At 42.2% G+C, this 24,275-nt stretch overlaps 1 protein-coding gene across 6 annotated transcripts in view; it reads right to left on the bottom strand.

Moving 5' to 3' along the window:
- Cd47 (CD47 molecule) overlaps nt 1-24,275 on the bottom strand; it is a 57,906-nt gene that overhangs the window by 11,940 nt on the left and 21,691 nt on the right. For all 6 annotated transcript variants that reach the window (XM_075964162.1, XM_075964137.1, XM_075964144.1 and 3 more), the window contains 5 exons: nt 18,472-18,561; nt 8,803-8,910; nt 7,600-7,692; nt 6,605-6,697; nt 5,056-5,148 (listed from right to left, as the gene is read on the bottom strand). In XM_075964162.1, the coding sequence (XP_075820277.1) occupies nt 5,056-5,148; nt 6,605-6,697; nt 7,600-7,692; nt 8,803-8,910; nt 18,472-18,561 (477 nt within the window). The remainder of the gene's footprint in view (nt 1-5,055; nt 5,149-6,604; nt 6,698-7,599; nt 7,693-8,802; nt 8,911-18,471; nt 18,562-24,275) is intronic.

Here is a 24,275-nt window from a genome sequence, read left to right as displayed (position 1 = left end):
TGGCACCTGCAAGATTTTGGAGTAACAGTCAATTCTCAAGAAGAAATTTGTTTGTTGATTTAAGAAGGACCTGAATTAAAGCTCACTATTTAGAAAAAGGAAGAGAAGCTACACACACACAGACACACACGCACACACACCACACAAGTACACACATACTGCATACACACTCCACACACAGTAAACACACACATCACACACATACTACATACACACTTCACACACAGGAAACACACACATCACACACACACATACTGCATACACACTCCACACACAGTAAACACACACATCACACACACATACTACATACACACTCTACACACAGTAAACACACACATCACACACACACATACTACATACACACTTCACACACAGTAAACACACACATCACACACACATACTACATACACACTCTACACACAGTAAACACACACATCACACACACACATACTGCATACACACTCCACACACAGTAAACACACACATCACACACATACTACATACACACTTCACACACAGGAAACACACACATCACACACACACATACTGCATACACACTCCACACACAGTAAACACACACATCACACACACATACTACATACACACTCTACACACAGTAAACACACACATCACACACACACATACTACATACACACTTCACACACAGGAAACACATACATCACACACACACATACTGCATACACACTCCACACACAGTAAACACACACATCACACACACATACTACATACACACTTCACACACAGGAAACACACACATCACACACACATACTACATACACACTCTACACACAGTAAACACACACATCACACACACATACTACATACACACTCCACACACAGTAAACACACACACCACACAAGTACACACATACTGCATACACACTCCATACATAGTAAACACACACATCACACACACACATACTACATACACACTTCACACACAGTAAACACACACATCACACACACACATACTACATACACACTTCACACACAGTAAACACATACATCACACACACACGCGCGCGCGTGCACAGTGTTTCGCTCTGGAAACCATATAAATATCTCAGTAGAGAGTCTTCCCAAGCTGCTCTAACTTAATGCACTCACCACGAGCAATGGATACCATAAATTACTGCTGAGTTCTAAGTTTTGTGTAATGCACATGCCCGACTACTAAAAGTGAAACATAAATCAAATTTTGAAAAACAAAACAAGGACCTTTAATGGTGAAGATAAGATAGCTGCTAACAATGAAGAATGCAGGGCAGGGTGCCAGTGACCGTAAAGGACAAAGGAGCAGCCCCCACTGCTATCTGCTGAGAGCAATGGGGTGGGGCAACTGCACTGTGTCCTGCCAATACCGAAGCCACGTTCTAGCCTACTCCATGAAAGCATCTATGCACCTGCCCTCATGAGCTCTGCGTCTCGGTGAGAGCCATGGGTGGCTTTAAATGAAAGACCCTCATTGTAGCAGTCCTCGGGGAATGCTTATTCCTCACATTCAAGCAAAAAGGTAACCTCATTTCTAAGTGGTAGAGAGTGAAGCAGCTGCCCCAGCAAACTAAACTGAGTTAGAACATTGTGAAGGGCCATCAAGACACTGAATCTACAACGCCAAGTACCAACCCCTATATTTACGCTTTATAAAGCAAAGGTGCTATCTACATTTCTGGTTGGTAATATGAAGGATTGTTGCTTAGAAGTTTTCTCTGAGATGAAAACCTCCACCATCCCGAGGAGTAAAGAATCAAAATTGCTTCTGGAAGTCCATGAAACTGGCCAGATTCATGAGGCGCCTCCCTCTGCACACTTATAGGAGCAGTAAAGATTGCAGCAAGTCACTCTCAGAGAAGCTGACCTGGAGGAAGCATCGTCTGGAAGAAGAAGCTCAGACCCACTGAGCTCTCTCATAGGACTCCCCAACCCACCATGCTGCCTGAGGGTTGAGTAGGGTTTCAGCTTTCATGGGCTGTTTGTCACCCATGCTGGGGGGGGGGGAGGTTTGAGACATTCATTCCTGCTCCTGAAAGTAACCCCAATAAACTCACTGGTTCACCAAATTGGATTTTGGGCTTTATTCATATTTTGACCTGTCACGTTTTTCTAATTGGGAAGAGGAGATTTTTCATCTCCCCAAGAATACTGCAAACTATTTTAAAGTTACAGCTCATAAACATGTTCACCATAAGTAATACCAAGAAGAGTTTTTCTGTGCTTCCACAGTCCTTGGCAGCACAACAGGGCTGCTAAGTTCTCACTGCCCAGTCTGACTTGCCCAGCTCATCCTGAAACAAAACTACAAGACCACCGTGCACTAAGAAGGACACTAGCCAGTCACGTCCTCAGGCTTTATAGAACTAGCTGCATGGGAGTTAATTGTTCCTGACTTAATTCTCTCCAGTGGGGATATAAGCCACGTGAAGGAGAATGGAGATGACTGGTCAGTTGTTGTTGTGTGTCATGAGCCTGGGCAATGGTACTCATCTTTTTTTTTTTAAATCAAAATCCATACTTGCAACGATTCTTGCTATGTTGCTCACTTTGAAATACCTGACCATATGCCATTAATATATTTTCAGGCTTTCAACTCCTCAGGAATGATTTTTCTAGCGATTTGTATATAGCTCATACACAATGGACAAGAAAATATATCTGAATAAATACACACACAATATATGTGTGTTTCTGTATCATTTCAGAATCCCGAGGTGTTGTGTCAGGCCTGGTTCTGACCACTACCAAGTATCTGCTCTAACACTGCACTAAAAGGTAATGGCTTTAAAAACAACTCTTGTGCCACATAAAATAATGACATCATGCGCCCTACACAAAACCAAGTTCTGCTGTAGGGGTATAGTTAGTTCCCTTTCATCTTTCTTACGTGTTCATATTAAGCTATTATAATTTTTTGACTTCATAAAATTAAAATACTTCTCATAAGAAAAAATATAATATAATCCAAAAATTATATTTGCCATAGAAAGCAAAAGTTAAAATCACATTCCTTAAAACCGCAATTAAGGTTACAAATTTAAACTCAGAAATAATGAAAAATATAAATGTTATCATTCTCACAGGGATATTAACTCCTTTAGAAAGAGAGCATTTTTTTTTTAAAGTAAGGATTTTACTGCATTAAAATCAAAAGTCACCCATTTCTACAACGGTGTCTGCAATGAGCAGAAATTATTTTGGAAACACAACTTTCACTTCCTGGTAGAAATGCTCAAATTTGCAACCTTAATGCTACATATGTTCAGATTTATGCAGCCAGAACACATAAGCAAAACATTCATTGTCCTAGTCTACCACAGTATCTAGAAAGCGGCCATCCTGTACCTTTTCTTCTTGCCCTTCAACTGAGCGAAGGTGTCTCTCTCCACTCTGGGGTCAGACAAGTTGATGTAAAAAGTTAATTTAGGATAGTCTCAAAGTGTCAATAAAACTGGGAGAAATTCTTAACTTACATACAGTGTATTTGTCTCGTAAATCACCACAAAGAAAGAATCTTTGGGTGCTCTGATTTCACTTTTACCACAACAGTGAGCAACTAGAGTGGCTTTACAGGCTCCATGAGGACATGGGCCATGGAGAAAGGGCGGGAGCAGAGGCACAAATCTCAGGGCAGCTATACTGAGCATCACTCATGACCAGTTATGAAAGCCTGGGAACAAGGATGCAGTCTAGATAGAGAGGGGGAAAGAAGAGCAGAGAGCTGACCGTCAGCAGAGAAACCTATCCCACTGCATCCTTATGTGAATCCTGCAGGTCACATACTGTTCTTAGCATTCACGGGAGCAACCAAATCAGCACTGTCAGCCTTCAAGTCCAGACACAGGCTGATTGGAAGACTAACAAAAATAGACTATGCATCAGAATTCATGGCGTCAGAGTCAGCTCCTGAGCGCCAGCCTGCTACAGATGTCTTAGTTGGGTTTTATGGGTTTATGTGGCATAGTGTCAGGAAAATTCAGTAAGCAACAACTAATACTTCTCAACATAAAAACTAAAAGCAAGTAGACTTTGGAGTATTTTAGTTGTTTACATTAAAACACTAACTAAAGAGAAAAGAATATATATATGCAATAGATCAGTTTTCATGGTCAGAAGTTAAACAATGAAGTTCAAAATTAAAGGCAAAATTTCTTTGAGTCTTAGGTAAATAGTATGAAAATTTTATTGACTATAATAACTAACTTCTGTATTAATTTTCAGAAAATGTCCACCTGATACCACATTGAAAATACTGATTTGTTTCGATGAGTTTTAACTTTGGATTTTCTTATTATGCAGTGAGGAGTTCGAACTGCTTCCTTTAAGGGAGACCGTCATAGGTCAGGTGGCTGGGGACAGGTGTGGCTTAAGTAAGGCACACTCTAGTTCAGACACCGTGAAAAACACCTATCTCTGTATACACGTACACAATAAAAATGCAGAAACCACAGAGTTGAGACTGGCGGGTTAAACACCAAATGGCAAGAGCAAGTACCAAAAACCAACCAAAAACTGACTTTAAAGGCTGAAACATCTAGAATTTAAAGATCTCTCTAATAAACTCTACTGGTTTTGCACTCTTAGAAGTGTCTTAAAGTAGTGCACTGGAAGTCACTGCACATTAAATTACAGAGGTGACACGTTTCATTTTCAGTTTCTGTCTCCTCATGGCTGTCTGTACATACAAGCAGCGTACACAAAGAGCAGAGGGACCAAGAGCTCCACAAGAGGACCCTGGAACAAGGAATGAACCTTTTATAGCAATTCAAAATGGAACCTTCAAAGCTGTCTTCTTCTGCTTAGAAAAATACAGTCTATACTTTCTAATACACAAAGCCATTCTCTTCCTTAATTTGCAATTCAAACCGCGTGAGCTCACATGCCTCCTCCCTCTCTAACTGCCATCTCTCCAATGGTATTTTCTCATTTTTGGAGACACCAGTCGATTTCCACCCTCACCTGGAGGAACTGACTAAGATACTTTTCTAAGTTATGTATCTGAAAATCTTTGCAGAGGCTTAAGAAGTAAGATCAACTTACCAACAAATTTCATATAAACTAGGCCAAGTAGTTCTGCTAGAGCTATGATACCCAGACCTGAAATCAAAAGGGGGCCGTGCACTGGCTCACAAGCTGTAAAACAGACGAATTTTTGTTAGAAATGCATATAAAGTAAACATTTTAATTTCAAAGAATCAATAATAACTAGTAATATAAGATTTTTTTTAGTGTATTTGGTGGATCTAGGTTCCCGACACTGTAGATTTATATACTAGGCAAATAGTGCTACCACTGAGCTATACCCCAGCCTATGGCAGCTTTAAAGATAGCATTTCTGTTCTAATGATTAGTAGAAACATTATCTACATGCATACAGTTTAAGAATGTCTTTATGACTAACTCGGTAAAATAGCTTCATTATTAAAAAACCATTTTTACATAGTGTGCTGTTATATCAAGATTAGTGAAAAACAGCGTGTAAAGGCCAAGGTCACTCAAGTACACCTGGTTATTTGACAAGTTCTCCCACAGATATGGGCACTATAGTTGGACTATTAGAACAGTCATGCCAAAAGCCATATACAGGCAACCTTCTTTTAGCAAAAGGGAAACGCTATTTACACTGGCGTGGGAGCATATTTGTGTGTGTATGTGTTTGTGTGTGGGAAGGGGGGGGATATATGTTGAAAAAGAATGGCTCACAACTCCAAACGCTGAGAAATGGGCCGAGACACAAAATCACCACTCCCTGATGGTGTTACCAAACAGAGTTTGCCAGTTTGCTACAAAAATTAGCTGTACCTTAACCACACAATGCAAAAATTACAGCCCTTGGTATTTAGCCAACTAGAGCTGAAAATTTATATCCACACAAACACATGCTCATTGATGTTTACAGTAGCTCTTTGCGTCTGTCACAAATAGAGGAAAGAACCAGGATGGCCCCTCAGTAGGTGAATGCAAAATACTAAACACATTATGGCAACAATATTTTCCCAGCACTAATGAGCTATCAAGCTATAAAAAAAGACATGGATGAAACTTAAGACATAGTTAAAAAGGAAGGAAGCCTGCACGAGAAGGCACAATGTAAGCTCTGTGTTGTGTGTGGACACGATCTGTGCTTCTCGCACAGTATAAATCTAGCTCCAAGGCATTTTGGAAAATGCGAAGCCGTGTGGAAAGTTAAAAGGTCAGGGATGACAGGGGTTAGGAAGAGGGACAGATGAACAAGTAGAACATGGGGATTATTCCATGTGATACCACAATGGGCATACATGTCGCTGCACATCCGTCACAGCCACAGAATGTCCTGTGCAGCACCAGCAACCAACCATGATGGTTCACCCACTGTATGGGTGTGAAATGCTGAGGGAAGCTGTGGGTGGATGGGAATAGAAAAGGGTGGGGTATATGGTAAGTCTCTGTACTTTCCACTAGGTTTTTCTATGAATCCACAATTGTTATAAGAAAAGTCCATACAGTTTCAAAAAGAAGACGAAGAAGATAAAGACGACAAAAGGGAAGAGAAAGTAAGAGCTCTAACCTGACTGAAACAAAACCAGACACACAAAAGAATATGACTCACCCATGATGCAGAGACACAGTCCAACCAGAGCAAGGACATAGCCCAGTACTTGAGTGATCAATATGGCAATGGTGAAAGAGGCCATCCCAAATGCTGAGGGAGGAAAAGGACACAATAGGAACGTGTTGAGAACACACAAGAAGCAATTACTCCTACTGGCATTTGACACACTCAAAGATGGACTGCCGTTCCTCATCGGATGTCACGTTTTCCAGCTAACCTTTCTACAGGAGCGCCAGCTCTAGAATCACACACTCTGAAAGCTTATATTGTCGGTCATCTGAGAGGGACTGGCAGTTTTTACCAAATTCTCAAAACAATGTTGCTGTTACATTTATGAACTGTAGAGTCTGAATGACTTGTTATGCATGGCTTATCCACATGCATACAACGGTTGTGGGGATAAATTGTGTGCGTGTGCATGTGTGGAAGATTTGTGCTTTCCTAACAAACCTTTAAATATAGCCTAAGGACCTAAGACTCAGTGTTACATAAGACTCCTAACAATAACAAAAGTATAACCTAAATGCACAAAAATTGTACTGATTATAGTTGGAATAGCCATACCTTCCAGGGTCACCAACAATAAGAAACTATGTTTCTAAAATCTGTGATTTATAGCCCCATCTGATAGAACCTGTCTTCTTATTGCAAAGGGTTAGTAAAAGAGGAAAAAGAATGCTTTGAATACTGACTTATAGCTACAAAAAACTAAAATTAGAATATGCAAATAACCATTAAAATTATACAGCGCACTTTAAAATTACAACAATTCCATCAAATATGCAAAAAAATTTCTTTTCATAAAATAATTGTTGAGAAGACCTAGCAACCTGAAAAATCAATCTGTATAAGAAATGTCACTAAGCATACAATGGACAATCTAATAAGCCAATTTCTATTGAACTTTTAAAACCACACAAGAGTATTTTCACTGAAGTATTGTTTTTTTTAAGAGAAATGGCAAAAATCAGACTGTAAGAATAAACACTCACCTGTCATAAACACATTGTACTGAAGCGGTATTAATATTCCTATAGAGATGACAATGAGGCCAAGTCCAGAAGCGCTTTTTACAGGGTTTTCTCCTGTTATAAATAAATACATTTAAAATACTTTCTTATATACTTCTGTGTGAAGTTATATACTTATTCTACTAAATGTTTTAATCTTAATGCTACTTTATACACTGCATAAGGCTTAAAGATGTTTTCTCCAAGTTCACACAAAATAAGTAATTCTTATTTTAACATTGAAGGCCAAGCCAAAGGATTTGTATCTCAACATGATGACTCCTTTATTTAGTTTTAACTCTTTAGCTGACTTAAATCTTCCAGATGATGAACTTGCCCTTGCCGTCCACCGTCCATTCATTCTCAGTATTCAGCCTGTCCCCAAGCCAAATCACCTGCTCTTTCACATCGTCTTCTGAGTTCATCAGCTCCTCAGGCCCTCACCAGCCCTGGATGCAAACCCGGCTGCCAAATCTGTGTTCTAAAGATCTGCCTGTACCTCAGCCTTCCTAAGAGATGTAGTGGTGTTCTGAGGTCTGCTGTGGTGAATCCTAGCCTTTGCTTCTCTTCCCATCTGCCCCCTGCCACAATTTCCCATTTGTATTTCCACCTCTCAGCGACATCGCCCACTTCAGAAAGACATGTGTATTTCCACATCTCAGCCAGTGAAGTCTACCTCCACAGTGGATTTAATAGGTGCCCTAGTTATAGCCCACCTTCCTGATCCTAGAAACTGAGTGCTACCCCATGTGGCAGAATAAATACTGAATGGGAAAAAATATGCTACTAAGTCAAGGATGTAGAAGGAAGACCTTACCCAAACTGAGTGAGTGCCTGAATACCTTCTTCCTGATGAGTGTCAGGGCAGAGAGTAGAAGGGAGAGGGACCTCGCACAGACACAGTGGACACAGGGCAGGAGGAGGCAGTGATGGGGCTGCTCTACAAGCTGGGCAGTTACAAGCACTTCCTGTGAACAGGAAAGCTAGAAGAGGTACGGCAAGGGTTCTTCCCCAGAGGGAACTACAGCCCTTGCGAGAGACTTCAAGTCCTCCAGAGAATTTCTATTGCTTGAGACCACATCATTTGCCACAATCGGTCACAAGAGTCCTTAAACCAATACACGACCCCTGGGATGCCTCTCCCATCAGTCCCACAGCCCTGATCCTGGTACCCACGCAGCCTACCTGGTATGAGAAGAATGGCTCCAACAATGACGATGACAGTGAGCACCGTACTGGCGACAAGCAGCAGAATGATTCTTTTATTCGTTCGAGTGGATTTATATTTAAGCGCTTGAAAGAAAAACAAAGAATTGCATAAGTCAGTCACAAGTGATGCCATTTTGGTAATACATGAGTGAGGGAAACTGCCAACTCCGCATATGCGAGTAGCCTCAGAAGCATAACTCCTCACCAAGTCACCTCCTACCCCCTGCGTTTCTGTAAGCTATGGCCATGTAAATGTGCATTCTGAAGGTGGAGGTGACATTTATTCCCTGTGTTTGATACAATAAAACTACATATAATAGGCTTTCTAAATTGAGCATCATTAAGTCTTTTTCACATTTAGCACTGGATCTCTGCAAAGAAAATTGCAGAATCCCTGCACCCCACATACTAGATGCCAGTAAAGGTTCCCCACTTCCCTAGCCATCAATAAAAATGTTTTCAGACATTTTCAGTGTCCCCAGAGGAGCAAAATCATCCCAAATAACACAGAAGAGGACACACAAGGCTGATAAGACAGAACTACTTAAAAAGCAACACTGAGAAAATGAACACACATTTTTAAAACTTAGTAGGACATCTAGAAGTTGGAGTCATTAACTTGAAAACGGAGATAAAAGAACATTAAGCAAATCACATCCTTGCAAAACTCCTAAGGAATTAAATGCCTAAAACTTTCAACTAAGATACTGAAATAGAAATAAGATGCCAGGGTTCAAGAGGATTCATGGCAGACATCACTGGTCCTGATGCAGGTTCATCCTCAGGTGCCACTACCCTCCCTGAGACCACAGGCTGTGATAGAGCATCACCACATTTTCTTTTGATCTCTTTTGGCCTTTTTATTTGGTTAATGTTGAAATTATTTTTTCACCAGAGAGATAGATACGAGAGGGGGGGGGGCGGGGGGGAGAGGGGGGAGGGGGGATCATTCAAGGCCACCTGAGATGAGGCTAAGAGAACAGAGCCCCAAGAGGTGAGCTGGCACACTGCTGCTGCCACCTACACACTGTGTCCTGCTTGCTGGCATCCTGCGGTTTGTGCTGGTTTGAATGAGAAATGCCTCCCATAAGCGCATACATCTGAGCACTTAGTGGTGCTGTTTGGGGGAGGTAATGGAACTTTTGGGGTATGGAGCCTTGTTGGAGAAAACAGGTCATTAAAAGCAGGCTTTGGGCATTTATCTCCCTATTTCCAGTTCTCTCTCTCTCTGCCTTGCGTTGAACGCTGAAGATAGGATCTCTCTGCTTCATGGCTGCCATATATTTCTGCCATTGTGGACTTTCCCTTTAGAACCATAAGCCAAGATAAACATCTCTTCTTTAAATTGCTTTTGGTCATGATATTTTATCACGGCAACAGAAAAGTAGCTAATACAGTGGGGAATTATTTTTAAATGTTGTATTTGCTTTTAATTTTCTTCTACTGAGATGATGAACAGATTAAACATAGCGAAATTGGAAAAGTACTTAATGACCATAATAAAAATCTATCACGAAGACACCTGAAGACTTTTATTGCTCTCATGTTCTAGCTTATTTTCTGGGGTGATATAACACTCTTTCCAAAAACACAGCTTAGGAGAGGGAAAGGCTTATTTTACCTTACTGATCACAGCCTTTCACTGGGGAACCTCAGGGCAGGAACTCAAGCAGGAACCATGGAGGAACACTGCTTGCCAGCTCATGCTTGGCTAGATTTCTTCCAAAGCCCAGGAACACCTATCTGTACAGGGAATAGGGCTGCCCGCAGTGGGCTGGTCCCTCCTAAATGAATTATCAATCAAGACAATTCACCACAGGCCAATCTGATCTGGGAACCCTTCAAGTGTCCCTTCTCAGATGTCTCTAGGCTGTATGTCCAGCTGACAGTTAAAGCTAACAAGGACAACCTCCTACCCACTCTTTTGATGACCACCTCAGTTCTAGTCACTTCGGGAGGAGACAGCGGTCTAAACAATGACGAGTCACAAAGCTGAGTGGCTGACACTCCTAGGACACAGAGTGTATGATATAGCAAGATCTCGGGCTTTGGTTTGGTTGGTTGCCTCTATCCAGCCTTAGAGCTCACATAATGACTAGTTTTTACAGCTTCCCTACTTTCAAATCTCGACTATCAGCTAGGAAGAAAGCGAATGTTTGGGTCACAGAAGACAAAGACGTATTTCAGAAAGACACAAACACGTATTTCTCTAGGCATATGGTTCATTTTCCACTTAATCCCATATATGCTGCTCTCTAAATAAAGCATGAAAAGTCTGCAAAAGTCAGAACATAAAAGCCGCTTCAAATGTATCACACAATCAATCAAGCATTCATTAGAGACACTTCCAGGTTTAATAAAAAAAAACACGAGAGAGAGAGTCATTAAAAGTAAAAATAAGAGTTTGAACAACACATAAACTCCATCCTGTTCAGGCTGAGCAGGCAGAGCTGCCGAAAGGGAAATAAAGTCAACAATAGCAACAAAAATAAAACACCACAAAATATTACATCAAAAGGTCTTGTACGTGTTGGAGGTAGCCTCAGTTCTTGGTGGCTGGTTGAGCTACTATTTTCCAGGCTACCTATTTTGTTCTTAAACAGCTACTGTAGTAAATAGATTAATGGGTCTTAAGTAATCCCAGGCAATGGAAGAACATCTGTGTGTTCCTGAGCAGACATGCAGAGGGAATCTTTTCTGGCTCACATTCTTTGCTCACAATGGCTGCATTCAGCCAGGCCCCACAGCAGGGAGAGAAGGTATCTGGCTGGCCCAGTTATCAGTGTTCTCAGCGACAATGAGAGTCCACAGAACTCAAGTTTTTTTTTTTCCCCCCGCTGGTGATTTCTTCTTGTTCCTTAATAAGTGGATTTACTCTTAATTTCCCAATTCATCAAGTCATTAAACACAACAAAGACAACATGGATGCAAGTAATTTCCAGAACACTTGGGATGAAATTAAATAATTTTAGGATTTCCTTCCTTCCTTCCTTCCTTCCTTCCTTCCTTCCTTCCTTCCTTCCTTCCTTCCTTCCTTCCTTCATTGAGACAGAGTCTCACTATTTAGCTCTGGCTGTCCTGGAATTCTCTACGTAGACCAAGTTGGCCTTATATTCACTAAGATCCACCTGTCTCTGCCTCCTGAGTACTAAGATTAAAGGCCTGCACCACTACACCCAGGTTAATTTAATATATTTTTTAAAACAGACTTTTTATCAAACTTCGTAGTATAATTTTATAGCTTAGCAAAATAATCCACATGATTTTAATAACGTGCATGCTTTAAAAGACTCCCCTCAGCTAAAATAATGAAAGCAATACTTACAACACAAAAGAAATAAAACACATTCTTTTGTTTTGATCTTGGAGTCAGAGTCTCACCATATAGGCCTGGATGGTCTGGAACTCACTTTGCAGACCAGTCTGGGAGTAGTGTGTGCTGCCATGCACCACCCAGAATTTACAGTTTTACCAAAAACTTTCTAACTTTACTGCTACTGGATACAGGAAAACCAAGCATGGGGGATTTTTTTTGTGTGTGATACAGTCTCACTATGTAGCCTACAATGTCCTTGAATCCGCATCCCTCCTGCCCCTACCTCTCAAGTGCTGGCATTGCAGGAGTGCACCACAGTGTCAGTATTAAGCATGATATTAGGTATTCTTCTAATTCAAATATATATTGTATAATTTCACGTCATATGTAATATAACACTATTGACTCTATCAGGTTATCAAGTGTTAGATGGGCTTATTTACACACTTTTGGCATGAGTGTACTCTGCAACATACACTTTCAAGAGTCCAAATCAAGGAATAAATAGCGGATAGCTTTATTTGACAAGAATTGAGTGACTCCAACCCAACCAACCCATGGAAGGTAGAGGTCTAGCCTAGTCTTAGTTTCCTGTGTACTAAACCTTCCAGTGAGCAGAGAGTCTGCATGCTTTTCCAGAGACCTGAACGAGGAGCTAATGTTATGAACAGACACAGTTTTTCTGGTCTCTGCCACTGACACAGAGCTCATATTAAGATGGCATCTGAGTTGTGGCTGATGAAACCTCGTAAAATAATCAGGCCAATTTGGTCTGAAACATAAAATCAATCATGTTAAACGTTTATGATCCTCTAAAAATGAGATACAGAACACCCACAAAAGCCCACACAGACTGTATGTTAAGTAGAAAAACCCAACGCTTGCTCAGACGTGACATTCAGACAGTCCCTAGCCACAAGACGATGGTGAAGAGACAGAAGGTAGACTATCGAGATAGAATTGATATCAGATTAAGAGTAAATGATAAAGGGAGATAAAACCATCAATTCAATTTTTATAGTGTTTTTATTCTGATAACTCTGGCAAAGTAATTTAGAATCCTTTGGCGTCTGTTGGGCTCTAAACCAATATTATTTTCAACATAATCTGATAAAGTACATATGATAACTTTTAAAAATCAAAGCAAAATTTGATTTTTAAAACACACATGCACAGATGAAGACCTTGTGGAAATGGTGCTGGAGAAAAATCAACAGCCAAGTATAGAGTGTTTTACTGGCTATGAGTGTGGAAGATAACTGTTACAGAGTCCATGTCCTAGCCATGTTCTCTGAGGAAGTAAGTTTACCAAGATGAATACCACCAAAGAGCACACTCCCTGTCCATGGGGCACAACAGAGGGGAATGCCCAGCAGGCATCTACTGATGACAAATTACTCTGGTACAATGGAAGGCTCCAGAATTCCAGATTATATTCAAGAGCAGTGATGTCTGGTGTTTGACACCAGAAAGGAACTGGTGCCTCTACCCCTGTAAGAGTAAAACGCTGTGCCAAAGTTTGGCCCGATTGCTCTTCCAGTAAAGCCACTGAACAACATGGCGTGGGAATCATAGGAGCACTACAGGAAAAGACTCAAGTGCACCACTATTGAATCCAATTACACTTAGCATTTGTGATTAGGGCCACCGACCAGGTCAAGGCTGACTTTCTGCAATAATATTTATCAGAATGATATTTTGTTTTCTTGCTTGAATAGAACATAGTGCTTGTCCTCATTTCTTCAGAATTATTTTTCCTATTCACTGAGAAAAACCCCTGTACCATCACTTCTTTTCCCTGTGCTTCCAAGGCCTTGTTGCTTTCATTAAGCTAGGCTCCAGGGACTCAGTGAGACCTCGAGGTTCTTGTGAATGACAACAGTTTTCTTTGAATTTCCCAACTATGACCTTTATAGCAGCATTTGCCCAAATACCACTAAGTAATAACCAAAATATCCATGAGGGAATCTTAAATGGAGATGAGAAAGAAAAGGAAATGAAGATGCTAAGAATACACAGAAATAAATCCCAGAAGCCCTCACTTTACACATTTCTGACATGCATGGATTCCATGGTTTACCTATATACCTCAAGTCCTCCAAACACAGGTGGAAGTTTGATTACCAAAATGCAACATGTGAGTAGTAACCAAAATATGCTTCCTGCTATATCTATAATCCAGAAATCACAATATAATATATAGAGAGAAGCATCATCATGCCACAACTACTGGAGATTGCTGCTGACAGTCACCGCCTGCTGCTTCTTCAGTTCATGCCCAGACAGCCAAGTGTGTAGTTCTAGCTCCCCGTCTCCCAGTGATAAACCCACAGGCCACTCTATAACGCATCACCAAAAACGGAAACTGGTCAAGAGATGTGGAGGAGCCAGGAAATGACAAGTGTGAATGCTGGCTGTGAAATCCAGATCATAGCGGAGTTCCAGAGGAGCCACTGTGGCAATGGTGACATTATCACAAGGGAGGCCGCTCAACAGACAGCCCGGCAGCTCAGGGAAGGTGAACTCTAGGACATGGATGAAAATGTAAGGGCCATGTAACAATGAGAATGTCCCTGAGGATAGGACTCTGGTAAGCAAAAAAATAAACAAGACATAACAACAAAAACATCAAATAAAAAATACACCACAGAACTTGGAGATGTTTCACTGAAAGTATGAAGATAAAATGTTGCAGGCTGACATGAACTAAGAAGGGAGCCTGACGATTTGCTTGCTCTATTCCCCTGATAGGGCAACACCAAAGGCGTCACTCAAACCTTACTATGACACTTTAAATACCGACTTTTTAATAGTCTGATTCGCCATGAAGTAATTACTAACATTCCTATTATTTCCATGTTCCAAAAACTAGGAAAGTTTTATATTTTCAAAGACTTTTGCCTAAGACAGGTTCTTGCCGTGTAGCTCTGCTTTGCCTGTACTAGCTCTGCAGTGCTAGGATCACAGGACGGCGCCGCCAACACAGCTTGTTTTGACAACATATTTTGAAGGCCACTGCATGACAGTAATTTTCCTTCCTATTATCAAGACTGTTTTGCAGAGCTCAGCTTCCATGGTCAGGTTCATGGTCACGCAGATGAGTGCAAAGCAAAAGATCAGCTGTCTAGGACAAGGGTTAAAGGAAAGGAAAACAAAGAACAGATATGTCCGTACAAAGAACCCAGGACAACAGCCAGATCTTTATAGACAGCTGGGCCTGTCTGAACCACAGCAGCCTGGCAGATCCACAGCACCGTGCACAGCACCTGAGGACACCCATCAGCCAGCTAAATGTATGAAGGAACTTTTGTTACCTCCGTGCACGTGAAGAACCCTGAAAATCAGCCAGGAGCCTGTGAACAACAGGACTGACTGGGTTGGGATCTGCCTTGCGGTTTCTACTACTGTGACCAAAAACAACTTGCGAAGGCAAGGGTTTATTGCAGCTTAGAAGTCTCAGGTCCCACTCTGTCTTCAGAGACCTGGGTTTCTTTTCGCAGCAGAAAAGATTTGCATGCAGTGCCAGAGAGACCACTGGGAGACATGTCCTGTGGTAGAGTACGGACCAGGGTGGAAAGTTAAGATGAACCAAAAAACCAGAACAGAAATCTCTTGGGTCTGCGTTACCATTAATGCACGACCTCACAAATGGGACAGCAGGTGAGAAGCAAGGAGCCTTTTACAGGGTGGAAGGGACTGAGTGACTGATTGACTGACTCAGGTGATGTACAAGAGAGGCAACTGTGCCATATTGATCGCACTGAGCGGCATGTGGCGGCCTCAGAGCCAGCAGGCATGGACACTTGCTTCCACACCTCAAACCTTTAGCTCAGCGCTCTGCAGTCACCAGACATCCCGCCAGTAGGTCCGGGCGGGGGGATAAAAATCAACACGAGCCCAACACTCTGCTCTAGCACTAAAAGCTGCACAAGTCAAAGTGGTACACTAGATACGCATCCATCCTTCCGGCATACAAACTCAAAGCAGACAGACAATCTAGTGGCTAACAGCACTGTCCAAAGCCAGGGTTACCCAGAAACCACCGCGTGGCTGTGGACAAACTGCCTGTCTCTTCTCTTCGAAACAGGAACAACAACAGTCAGGGCACTGACAGAGGCCCTGTGGGAAATGAATGGTGGCGAGCACTTGGCACAGTGAGTGGTCGCTCCTCAGAGCAAGAGCTCCACAAATATTCAGCCGCTACTGTAACACCTCAACTCCAAGTGTGAGGCCTGTCTGGCTGAGTCAAATACAGAGGTTTGTCTTCCGCACGCCCACTGCCCACTCTTACTCCCCCCCAAAGCTCCCCCTTTAAGATGAACCAAAATCAAATATTTCCCTTAAAAATAAGTTCATACATATACTCTTTGAAATGCGACTGGCATAATAAAAACATTGAAAAGAATGTCCAAGCTCACTAATACAGCACTGATAATTGTTTTTGTTTCACATATCAAATTAGCGAAGGTTTCTAGAACTGTATTATAACACTGTCGGGACCCTGAGATGAACGGGGACATTCTCTGAGTGGGAGAATGTAATTGAGGGGGTGGATCTGGAACACGCGGTGGTGGAGTTTATCTGTAGGCTTAAAATATCACTGCCGCCCAAAAGCTCATATACTTCCATCCGGTTCACAGTATCTCCTGATTCCCATTAAGACGAAGATGAATAGGACATGACCCAGCCGTAACAGGGGAACACAAACAGCCATGGCAACCCTCTGAAGACAACAGGACATGGGGATGCACAAATACACAACCTGGATGAGCACATTTACAGCCTCCTTTCATAGAAGGAAAACAGAAAAACCAGAGAAAGACAGAAAGGGAAGCTGGAAGGTTACTAGAATCAAACACAAACAAAAAACGAAACAATCCTTCCTTCTAGCCTTCTAGATATAGAGCCACAGATGACTTATTTTCTCGATAGCTTCTTTATTAATGCATTCCATAGTCAGGAAAAAACTCATTTGTTTTCTTCTGTACAAATATGGGTGATCATAAAGAGAATCATTTCTGATCCATTCCACTGAAAATGGTGTTGCTAATGATGACATCACAACCAGGAAACTTCTGTCAACCCAAATTCAACAGCACTGCTGTGAAAACACTGTCTGATCCTTAAACACTGTTTCCTGCCTGAGTCACGTGACTTGGTCCTGCCTGCCTGGCTCTGCCAATATGGCTAAAAACTCTCCTTAATGCCAGTGATTATGGGGCAGGGCCTGAGGCCGTATCAGTTCTTTCCTTACAATAAGAGGCTTTCTGGAAGTCTCAGGTAACTTCCAACAGCACCTCACTGTCGTGGAGGAAAGGGCTTGGGTGTCTCCTTGTTCTCTTTTCCATTTACACACAACCCAGGAACGTTGTCAGGTCACATCTGTTTTTACGCCTCACTGAGGACACACACAACCTCGCCCTTCCTGGGAAAGAACTTCATGAATGACCCAGCAGGCGTCCTCTGGAGTGCATCACTAGCCTGCACCTCTCTAAAGGCTGCATGCAAATTTAGTGAGCAGTGTTTTCTCCTCACTAGAAGAGGTGTTCCCTGGTCTTCAGTGGCTAAAGCAGGAGGCTCAGAGGGTGAGTAGGTCTTATGTCTTAAACAAGTCTGAAAGTTTAGTCTGTCACCTCAGAACTTCACAAACATAGTCGATCTCTCTTACTGCATTGGTATGGAAATACTGAGGAGAGATTGGCACATCCCTAGTGGAGTGGCTATAGTATGTGGATACTAGTGTGTGTAGATTAGCAGTTTACCCTGTGATAATAATCCTAGACTGAGGCACATCAGACACAGCATCAAGTTTGGCCTTCAGAGGTTTGGTTACATGGCTGTAAAAAGCAAGATCACAGAGGACAACCCCCATCAAAGGCTGCAGAGCTGTACAGGGCACACAAACAGGCCTTTGTCTACAGAAGACAAGCTTACACCCGAGAAATGGGGCAGAGCATCCCAGGGCCCCAGAGCAGAGCAATCTGTCTTCACAATTAAGTAGCCTCTGACCATCTCTTTACCAAATAAAACATTTGCAAAGAACCGTGTCACGGGACGTAAGGTGTTATAACTAACATTTCTACTCGTCCCTCCCACAGAGGTCTCAAAACTCCACTCACAACCAAACACCTTAAACTTAAATCCGAGCTGTAGCAAAATATGGGAGACAATATATGCTTTAACAAAACTGTACATAAACTGGTTATTCTTATACATACTAACACATTTCCCAGTGCAGGCTAGTCAGACAGACTATTCCACCGACAATGCCATAGAAATAACCATCGTATCACTAAAGCATACATGAAAAAATCCATTTGAATACTTACTTAAAATACCAAATTTTCCCCAGAACAGGAGTATAGCCAAAATTGGGAAAATAACAATGAGGATCTTTTCATTTGGAGAAAACCATGACGCTGTGGAGAAAGAAAACAAAAACCATAATTAGTGTTTACCATACTCACTGCTACTGCTCTCAAATACATCCTTGTTACTCTAGTAGAAGACAGAAACAATTAAACCTGTGGGCCATGGTTTACACACACACACACACACACACACACACACACACACACACGCACGTACGCACAGAGGAAAAACACAGTTCATATGTGCAATTGTGTGCAGTCAAGGCTAACGTCTGCTGCCTTCCTCAAGAGTTTTCCATCTTCTCTGAGTCAGGGTCTCTCCCAAACCTGGAGATCACTGATTAGACTGGGTCATGGACATTGAGCTACGGGGGCAGAGCAGGCTCCATGTCTCCAGTGCTGTGCTCTGGCCTTGTGTGTGGGTGCTGGGGATCACGTGTAACGCAAGGCCTTTACCCACTGATCTAGTCACCCGGTTCCACAGACCACAACATGTTATTTAGGAGGCCTCCAGCTCTGGACTTGGACACACATCACTGCACTCCCCTGTCCTGGGCTCTGCGGAAGGGCAAGTGGCAGTGGAGAAGAGGATCTGGCCACACTACCACGTGGGAAAGTCAACTCTGACTCAAATCTATGTGATGGCAGACAGTGGCTGAACACCTCCATGCTTGAATGGCACAGGCTTCATTTGTTGGATGATTTCTACTACTAATGAAAATTAAATATGTAAAGGCTTAAGGCACGTGCTCAGTAACTGTGAATGGCAGTTATGGTGTGTTTGTTTGCTGAATACCTGTGTGTGCATAGTGCCAAAATCACCATTGAGGAGCAGTAAATGTTCTTGTAACGCCTGACTGGGGGACCAGGTGAAGGAGCTCTGGGGACTACTAGGCCCTTCTGCTGATGAAGAAAAACACAGGTGTCCCTAGCCTTTTCTCAAACTGACTCTCAAAGAGAAGCCTTAACTCACAAGGCAGAGACTTCAAAAGGACAGTTGTGTATAAACAGGAGGGACCTGAGGTTATGAAGGAAGCTGTTCAGGTGCATACTAAGACTCCAAATAAGACCTGTTCAAAAGTTTTAAAAAGTGTTATGTCAGACTGTCATTGATAATCTCATACACTGTAATTGTATGTATGAGAAATGCATCTTTTTCTCATAGCAAAGCCAAGTACATGTACTGGAAGAATTTCAAAGTTGCCTGCACAGGGATGTGTGCTAGTTAAAGGGCCCCCTTGCTCCTGGCTTCTGTCCTAAGCAAGCACTGACACTCTTCTGAGGTCAACCCCATGTAGGCCTTCTGCCCTTGGTGTCAATGTGGGAGTTCATGGGCTTTCATTCAAAATGACAGTTATGTGCTTCTTGCATTAAGCTTACAAACTAAATACTGGTGAAATGCTTATATTAATCTCCATAATGTAACAAATTTGTAAATTCTATCTTGGAGATATCAGTGTTTCAGAATCTAATGTTCTACCCTATTCACAGTAGATTCAACATATTTGCTGTTGAAGATAACACATATTCCAAATCAGCAGGTGAAAAGAACCCAATTTTCTTAAAAATGTAATTAATTAATTAATTAATCAATTCCCTGTGCACATGCATGTGTGTGTGAAATAACATATTTCAGAATTGGATTCTCTCCTTCTACCATGTGTCCCAGGGATTGGGTTCATGTAGTTGGCTCTGGCAGTATCTTTCCCTGCTGAGCCATCTCCATACCCCACACTAAATTAAAATGTACTGCAGGACGGAGTACAGGATCACAGGGAAGCTGACTTGTCAGAAGGTCACAGCCTCAATGATGCATGAGAGAGAACCAAGCGACCGACAAGCACTACCCTGGGTTCAGTTTCACTAGTCACATTTGAAGTCGAAACGGAGAACTGACCAAAGGAAGGTGCCCAGAGTAAGGATCTAGCATCATCAGACGAGAAGTTGGGAGAACAGTGACAGCCCTCCCAGCAAGGGAGAAATCTCAGCACAGCAAGTCCCAGCTGGACTGAAGGAAGATGTGAACTGTGACCTCAGCAGATCCCTGGGAAGTAAGGTGTCTCTGTGCACCAAACAGTTAGGTAGCAAGCTGGAATGGTCACAAGCAAGCAGCCTGACACAAGAGGAATCAGGAATGAGCTGCTGAGACAGTCAATGACTACTCAAGGACTAGAAGATTCTATGAAGAAATAATGAGAAATGAAAGAGGACAGTTCAATGACAGAAAGAAAGCAATACACAGCAAAAAATAGAACGGTCTAAGAGTCTCAGTCGAAATATGTAAGAATCTCCCGGGGGTTGATGCAAACCTCACACACTTTGCCCTCATTACCACACCAAAATGTTAGCATGTTCTCTGGTGGTGAGGATGGGGGGTGCTGGCGGGGAGGAAGCCTACTACCCTCTGTTTAAAATGACTGTTGCTGGATTTCTGCTGGAGTCTAGCTCCTGTAGCTGGCATGAAGGTGTCATCTTTCTCTAATCTCTGATGCTCGGGAAATGCTGAGTCACTGAATTGGACATTTAAAAAAAAATCAATGGAGCTGACTCAATTGAGCCAGGTATGGTGGTGGTACACTTCAATAGGTTGAGGTAGGAGAATCATAAGTTCAAGGCCAGCCTGAACTATATAGCTAGAGCCTGTCAAAAGAATGCTAGGGGAAAACCTCCAATGTTTTATATAAACCCACTTAGATGTCCATTAAGCTACTGATTTACGGGAGTGTCAGGTGCCATTAACTCTTCCTCCCCAAGGGGAGTGAAAGACTAGGCACTTCTCTAAGATCCATTTCAGCTCTGACTTTCTACAGCATTAAGGAAATTAATTAAGCATAAAATGATCTAAGAACAGTATCTCAGTACTGGGAAAGATACTCCAAGGGCATTCACTTTGATTCCGCCCAAGCCCTGACTGACAACTCGCCCCTCATGCTTGCAAGCTCCCATTCCTCATCAGGAAGATGACACCCAGGAAGATGGACTTATTACTAAAAAGACAGAAATGATACTGAGGAAGGTGTGGTAAGTGTTTAACCCTTGCTTCCAATCTGTTATTGACACCCAGGATGCCTCTTCTGTAAAAAGGATCTGGCTAAAGGGGTGAAGGGACCACTCCTCTTCCTCAAATACGTTTGCAGCATACATACACATATACTTCAAGTGAAATTTCCCTTCTGACCTGATAATGCTCTCCACAAAGGCCATACACTATGTATCAAAAGCACCAACACCAGGCATAAGGATCCCCCTTTTGAGTTGTTGATAAAAGTTGTTTAAGAGACTCCCCGAAACATTATGGGCTGCTTCTGCTGTTGTATGTGGTTTCCTCCCAGAGGTGGAAGGTGAGACCCTATTGCTGAAGACATTATGAACTTCAGACACAGGGCTTAGAGGACCTGGGCTGGATCTGGCCTGGAAGCCTCCTCCCTGAGGTTAACTCTCACGGTACTAGAAGGTGCCTGTGAGCTTCCAAAGGAGGAAAGCAACTGATCCTTGATACCCATGAACCACTACAACATGGCAAATAATCCTAGGGGTACAATAGGGGCATGTATACCTTGGTGGTAAGCGAAAGCTCTTTAAATGTAGCTCAGAATGAGGGAAATGCTGCCTGTACTGGAAACCTACCCAACTACACAGGGCTAGAGTAGCTTTGGATCTTCCTTGAATCTATAATCCACTTTACTAAACTAGTGTAAGCTCTGAAAACACTCTAATATCTAACCTTATATACGCATATAAGGGATCTCACTTCTAATTACAGAAACTTTTCTTTGTAACAGAGATCACCATGAAAATCACAGCTGGTCAAAATGCAGAAAACAAGAGGTCATGTGATGGATGCTCAGTCCCAACAGATGCATCTAAACAAAATTCCTATGCGTAAGCCTAGTATTACTGCTAAAGTGGGTATGGAAAGATTTTTAAAAGCCAGAGAAACAGGCAGTTTTCTGTGAGAGTGTGTTTCATAGAAACTATAAAGAGACTACACCCATGAAGTCTCGTCAACATGGCTGCCTAAACAATGGCAACACCATTGGACATGCTAACCCCAAAGTTAAAGTTCATGGAAAAGCTCACGGAACTGGTGTAGGAGGTCCTTCTGTATTTGTGTTGCTTCATTGGTTATTAAAGAAACTGCCTTGGCCTAGTTGATAGGGCAGATCTCAGGTAGGCTGGGAAGACAGAACAGAATTCTGGGAGGAAGAAGGCAGTGTGGCAGACACCATGGTTTTCCTGCCCAAGACGGACACTGGTTAGACTCATGCTGGTGAGCCACAGTCAAGTGGAGATACACATTAATGGAGATGGGTTAAACTGGTATGTGAGAGTTAGCCAATAAAAGGCTGGAGATAATGGGCCAGGCAGTATTTGAATTAATACAATTTCCATGTGGTTATTTCGGGGGTTAAGCTAGCCGGGTGGCAGGATGCAGCCCGCTTTCTCCTCGTTACATGGAAGCACAGCTGCAGACGAAGAACTGGCAACTAGAGAATGCTGAGGGTGAGTGGGAGAAATAGTCTTCTCCAGAGGAGAGTTCCTCAATTGGTCATATTCTATAAATAAGTTCTATATATTAGAACTATATATTAGAAGGATTCAGTAAGATAAAGAGTCCCTTTCCCTGGCTTTGCACATGAGCAGGGCCACATTGCAAAGATTAGGTGAACCTGCAGGAGTGGAGAGAAGACCCTCCTGGCAGACACCAGCAAAATCAGGACCTCAGTCTCACTACATCAAGGAGCTGAATGCTGCATCAATTATGTGAGCTTGCAACAGGATCACAAAATCCCAGCGAAAACATACTGTGGTCAACATCTTCTTTTAGTCATAACTGAGCATAGGGCAATAGTCACATTATGATCAGAACTAATAAATGCGTATGGCTTGAAATTTCAGAGCCGATGGCAATTTGCTATCCAGCACCACAAAAACTAACAAAAGAACCCTGCAGAACCTTCATGGCATCACTGTGAACTGAGTTTATAGCAGGATGATGGCAAGAGAATTGACAACAATGTTAAGCTGATCTTTAAACACAAAATCCAAATAGCTTAAGTCCTTAGAATAAATTAATTATTCTTACTTTTCTGTACCACTGATAACCGAAGTATTAATAACTAATTTTAAGTACTACCATTTACATATTTATATAATATTTTCATAGAAATCATGGATTATGCTATTTTTCAAACCAGGGATATCTAGGTTAAAATCCTGGATGTGTGATTGACCTTGGACACATTACTTGACTCTCATTTGTTTTCCGTACTGAGAAGAGATAACACCTACATTTGTGTCCTAGAGTTCTGAGAAAAGCTCAGCACATGACATTAATAATGCATCTGGGATGCACTCAGATAAGCGGGAGGTCACTCCACTCTAGCTGTCTGTCCTGCAAGCACTTCCTATAACTTTGGAACAGCATCTTTCTCATCATGGAATTGCACACTGCTCGCCTCAGCACCCGACCCATAGTCAGTGCCCATCAAATCTTCGTGAAGGAGAAATCTTACTTCTAACTCTGACATTCCTGTGATGGAGATGGCACCTTCATTTTTTTTCTGATAAAAATGTAAGAACCAAAGATTCCGAGAGTGTGTGACCACTGAATGCTCAGCCGAAAATGGGACACTGTATCACCATCTCCAAAGCTCAGAAACTAGCACCAAAGAGGGAACAAAGGTAATGTATGAGTCTGAGGACAGGGCCTGGTATTGTGGCGAGCTGTCTTCTATGCACGGCAGGGCCATTGTTCTATT

The sequence above is a fragment of the Microtus pennsylvanicus genome, chromosome 1, assembly GCF_037038515.1.
Source record: "Microtus pennsylvanicus isolate mMicPen1 chromosome 1, mMicPen1.hap1, whole genome shotgun sequence".
Lineage (NCBI taxonomy): Eukaryota > Metazoa > Chordata > Mammalia > Rodentia > Cricetidae > Microtus > Microtus pennsylvanicus.
Note: the sequence above shows the minus strand (reverse complement) of the source record. Positions and strands in the feature narration are given on the sequence as shown.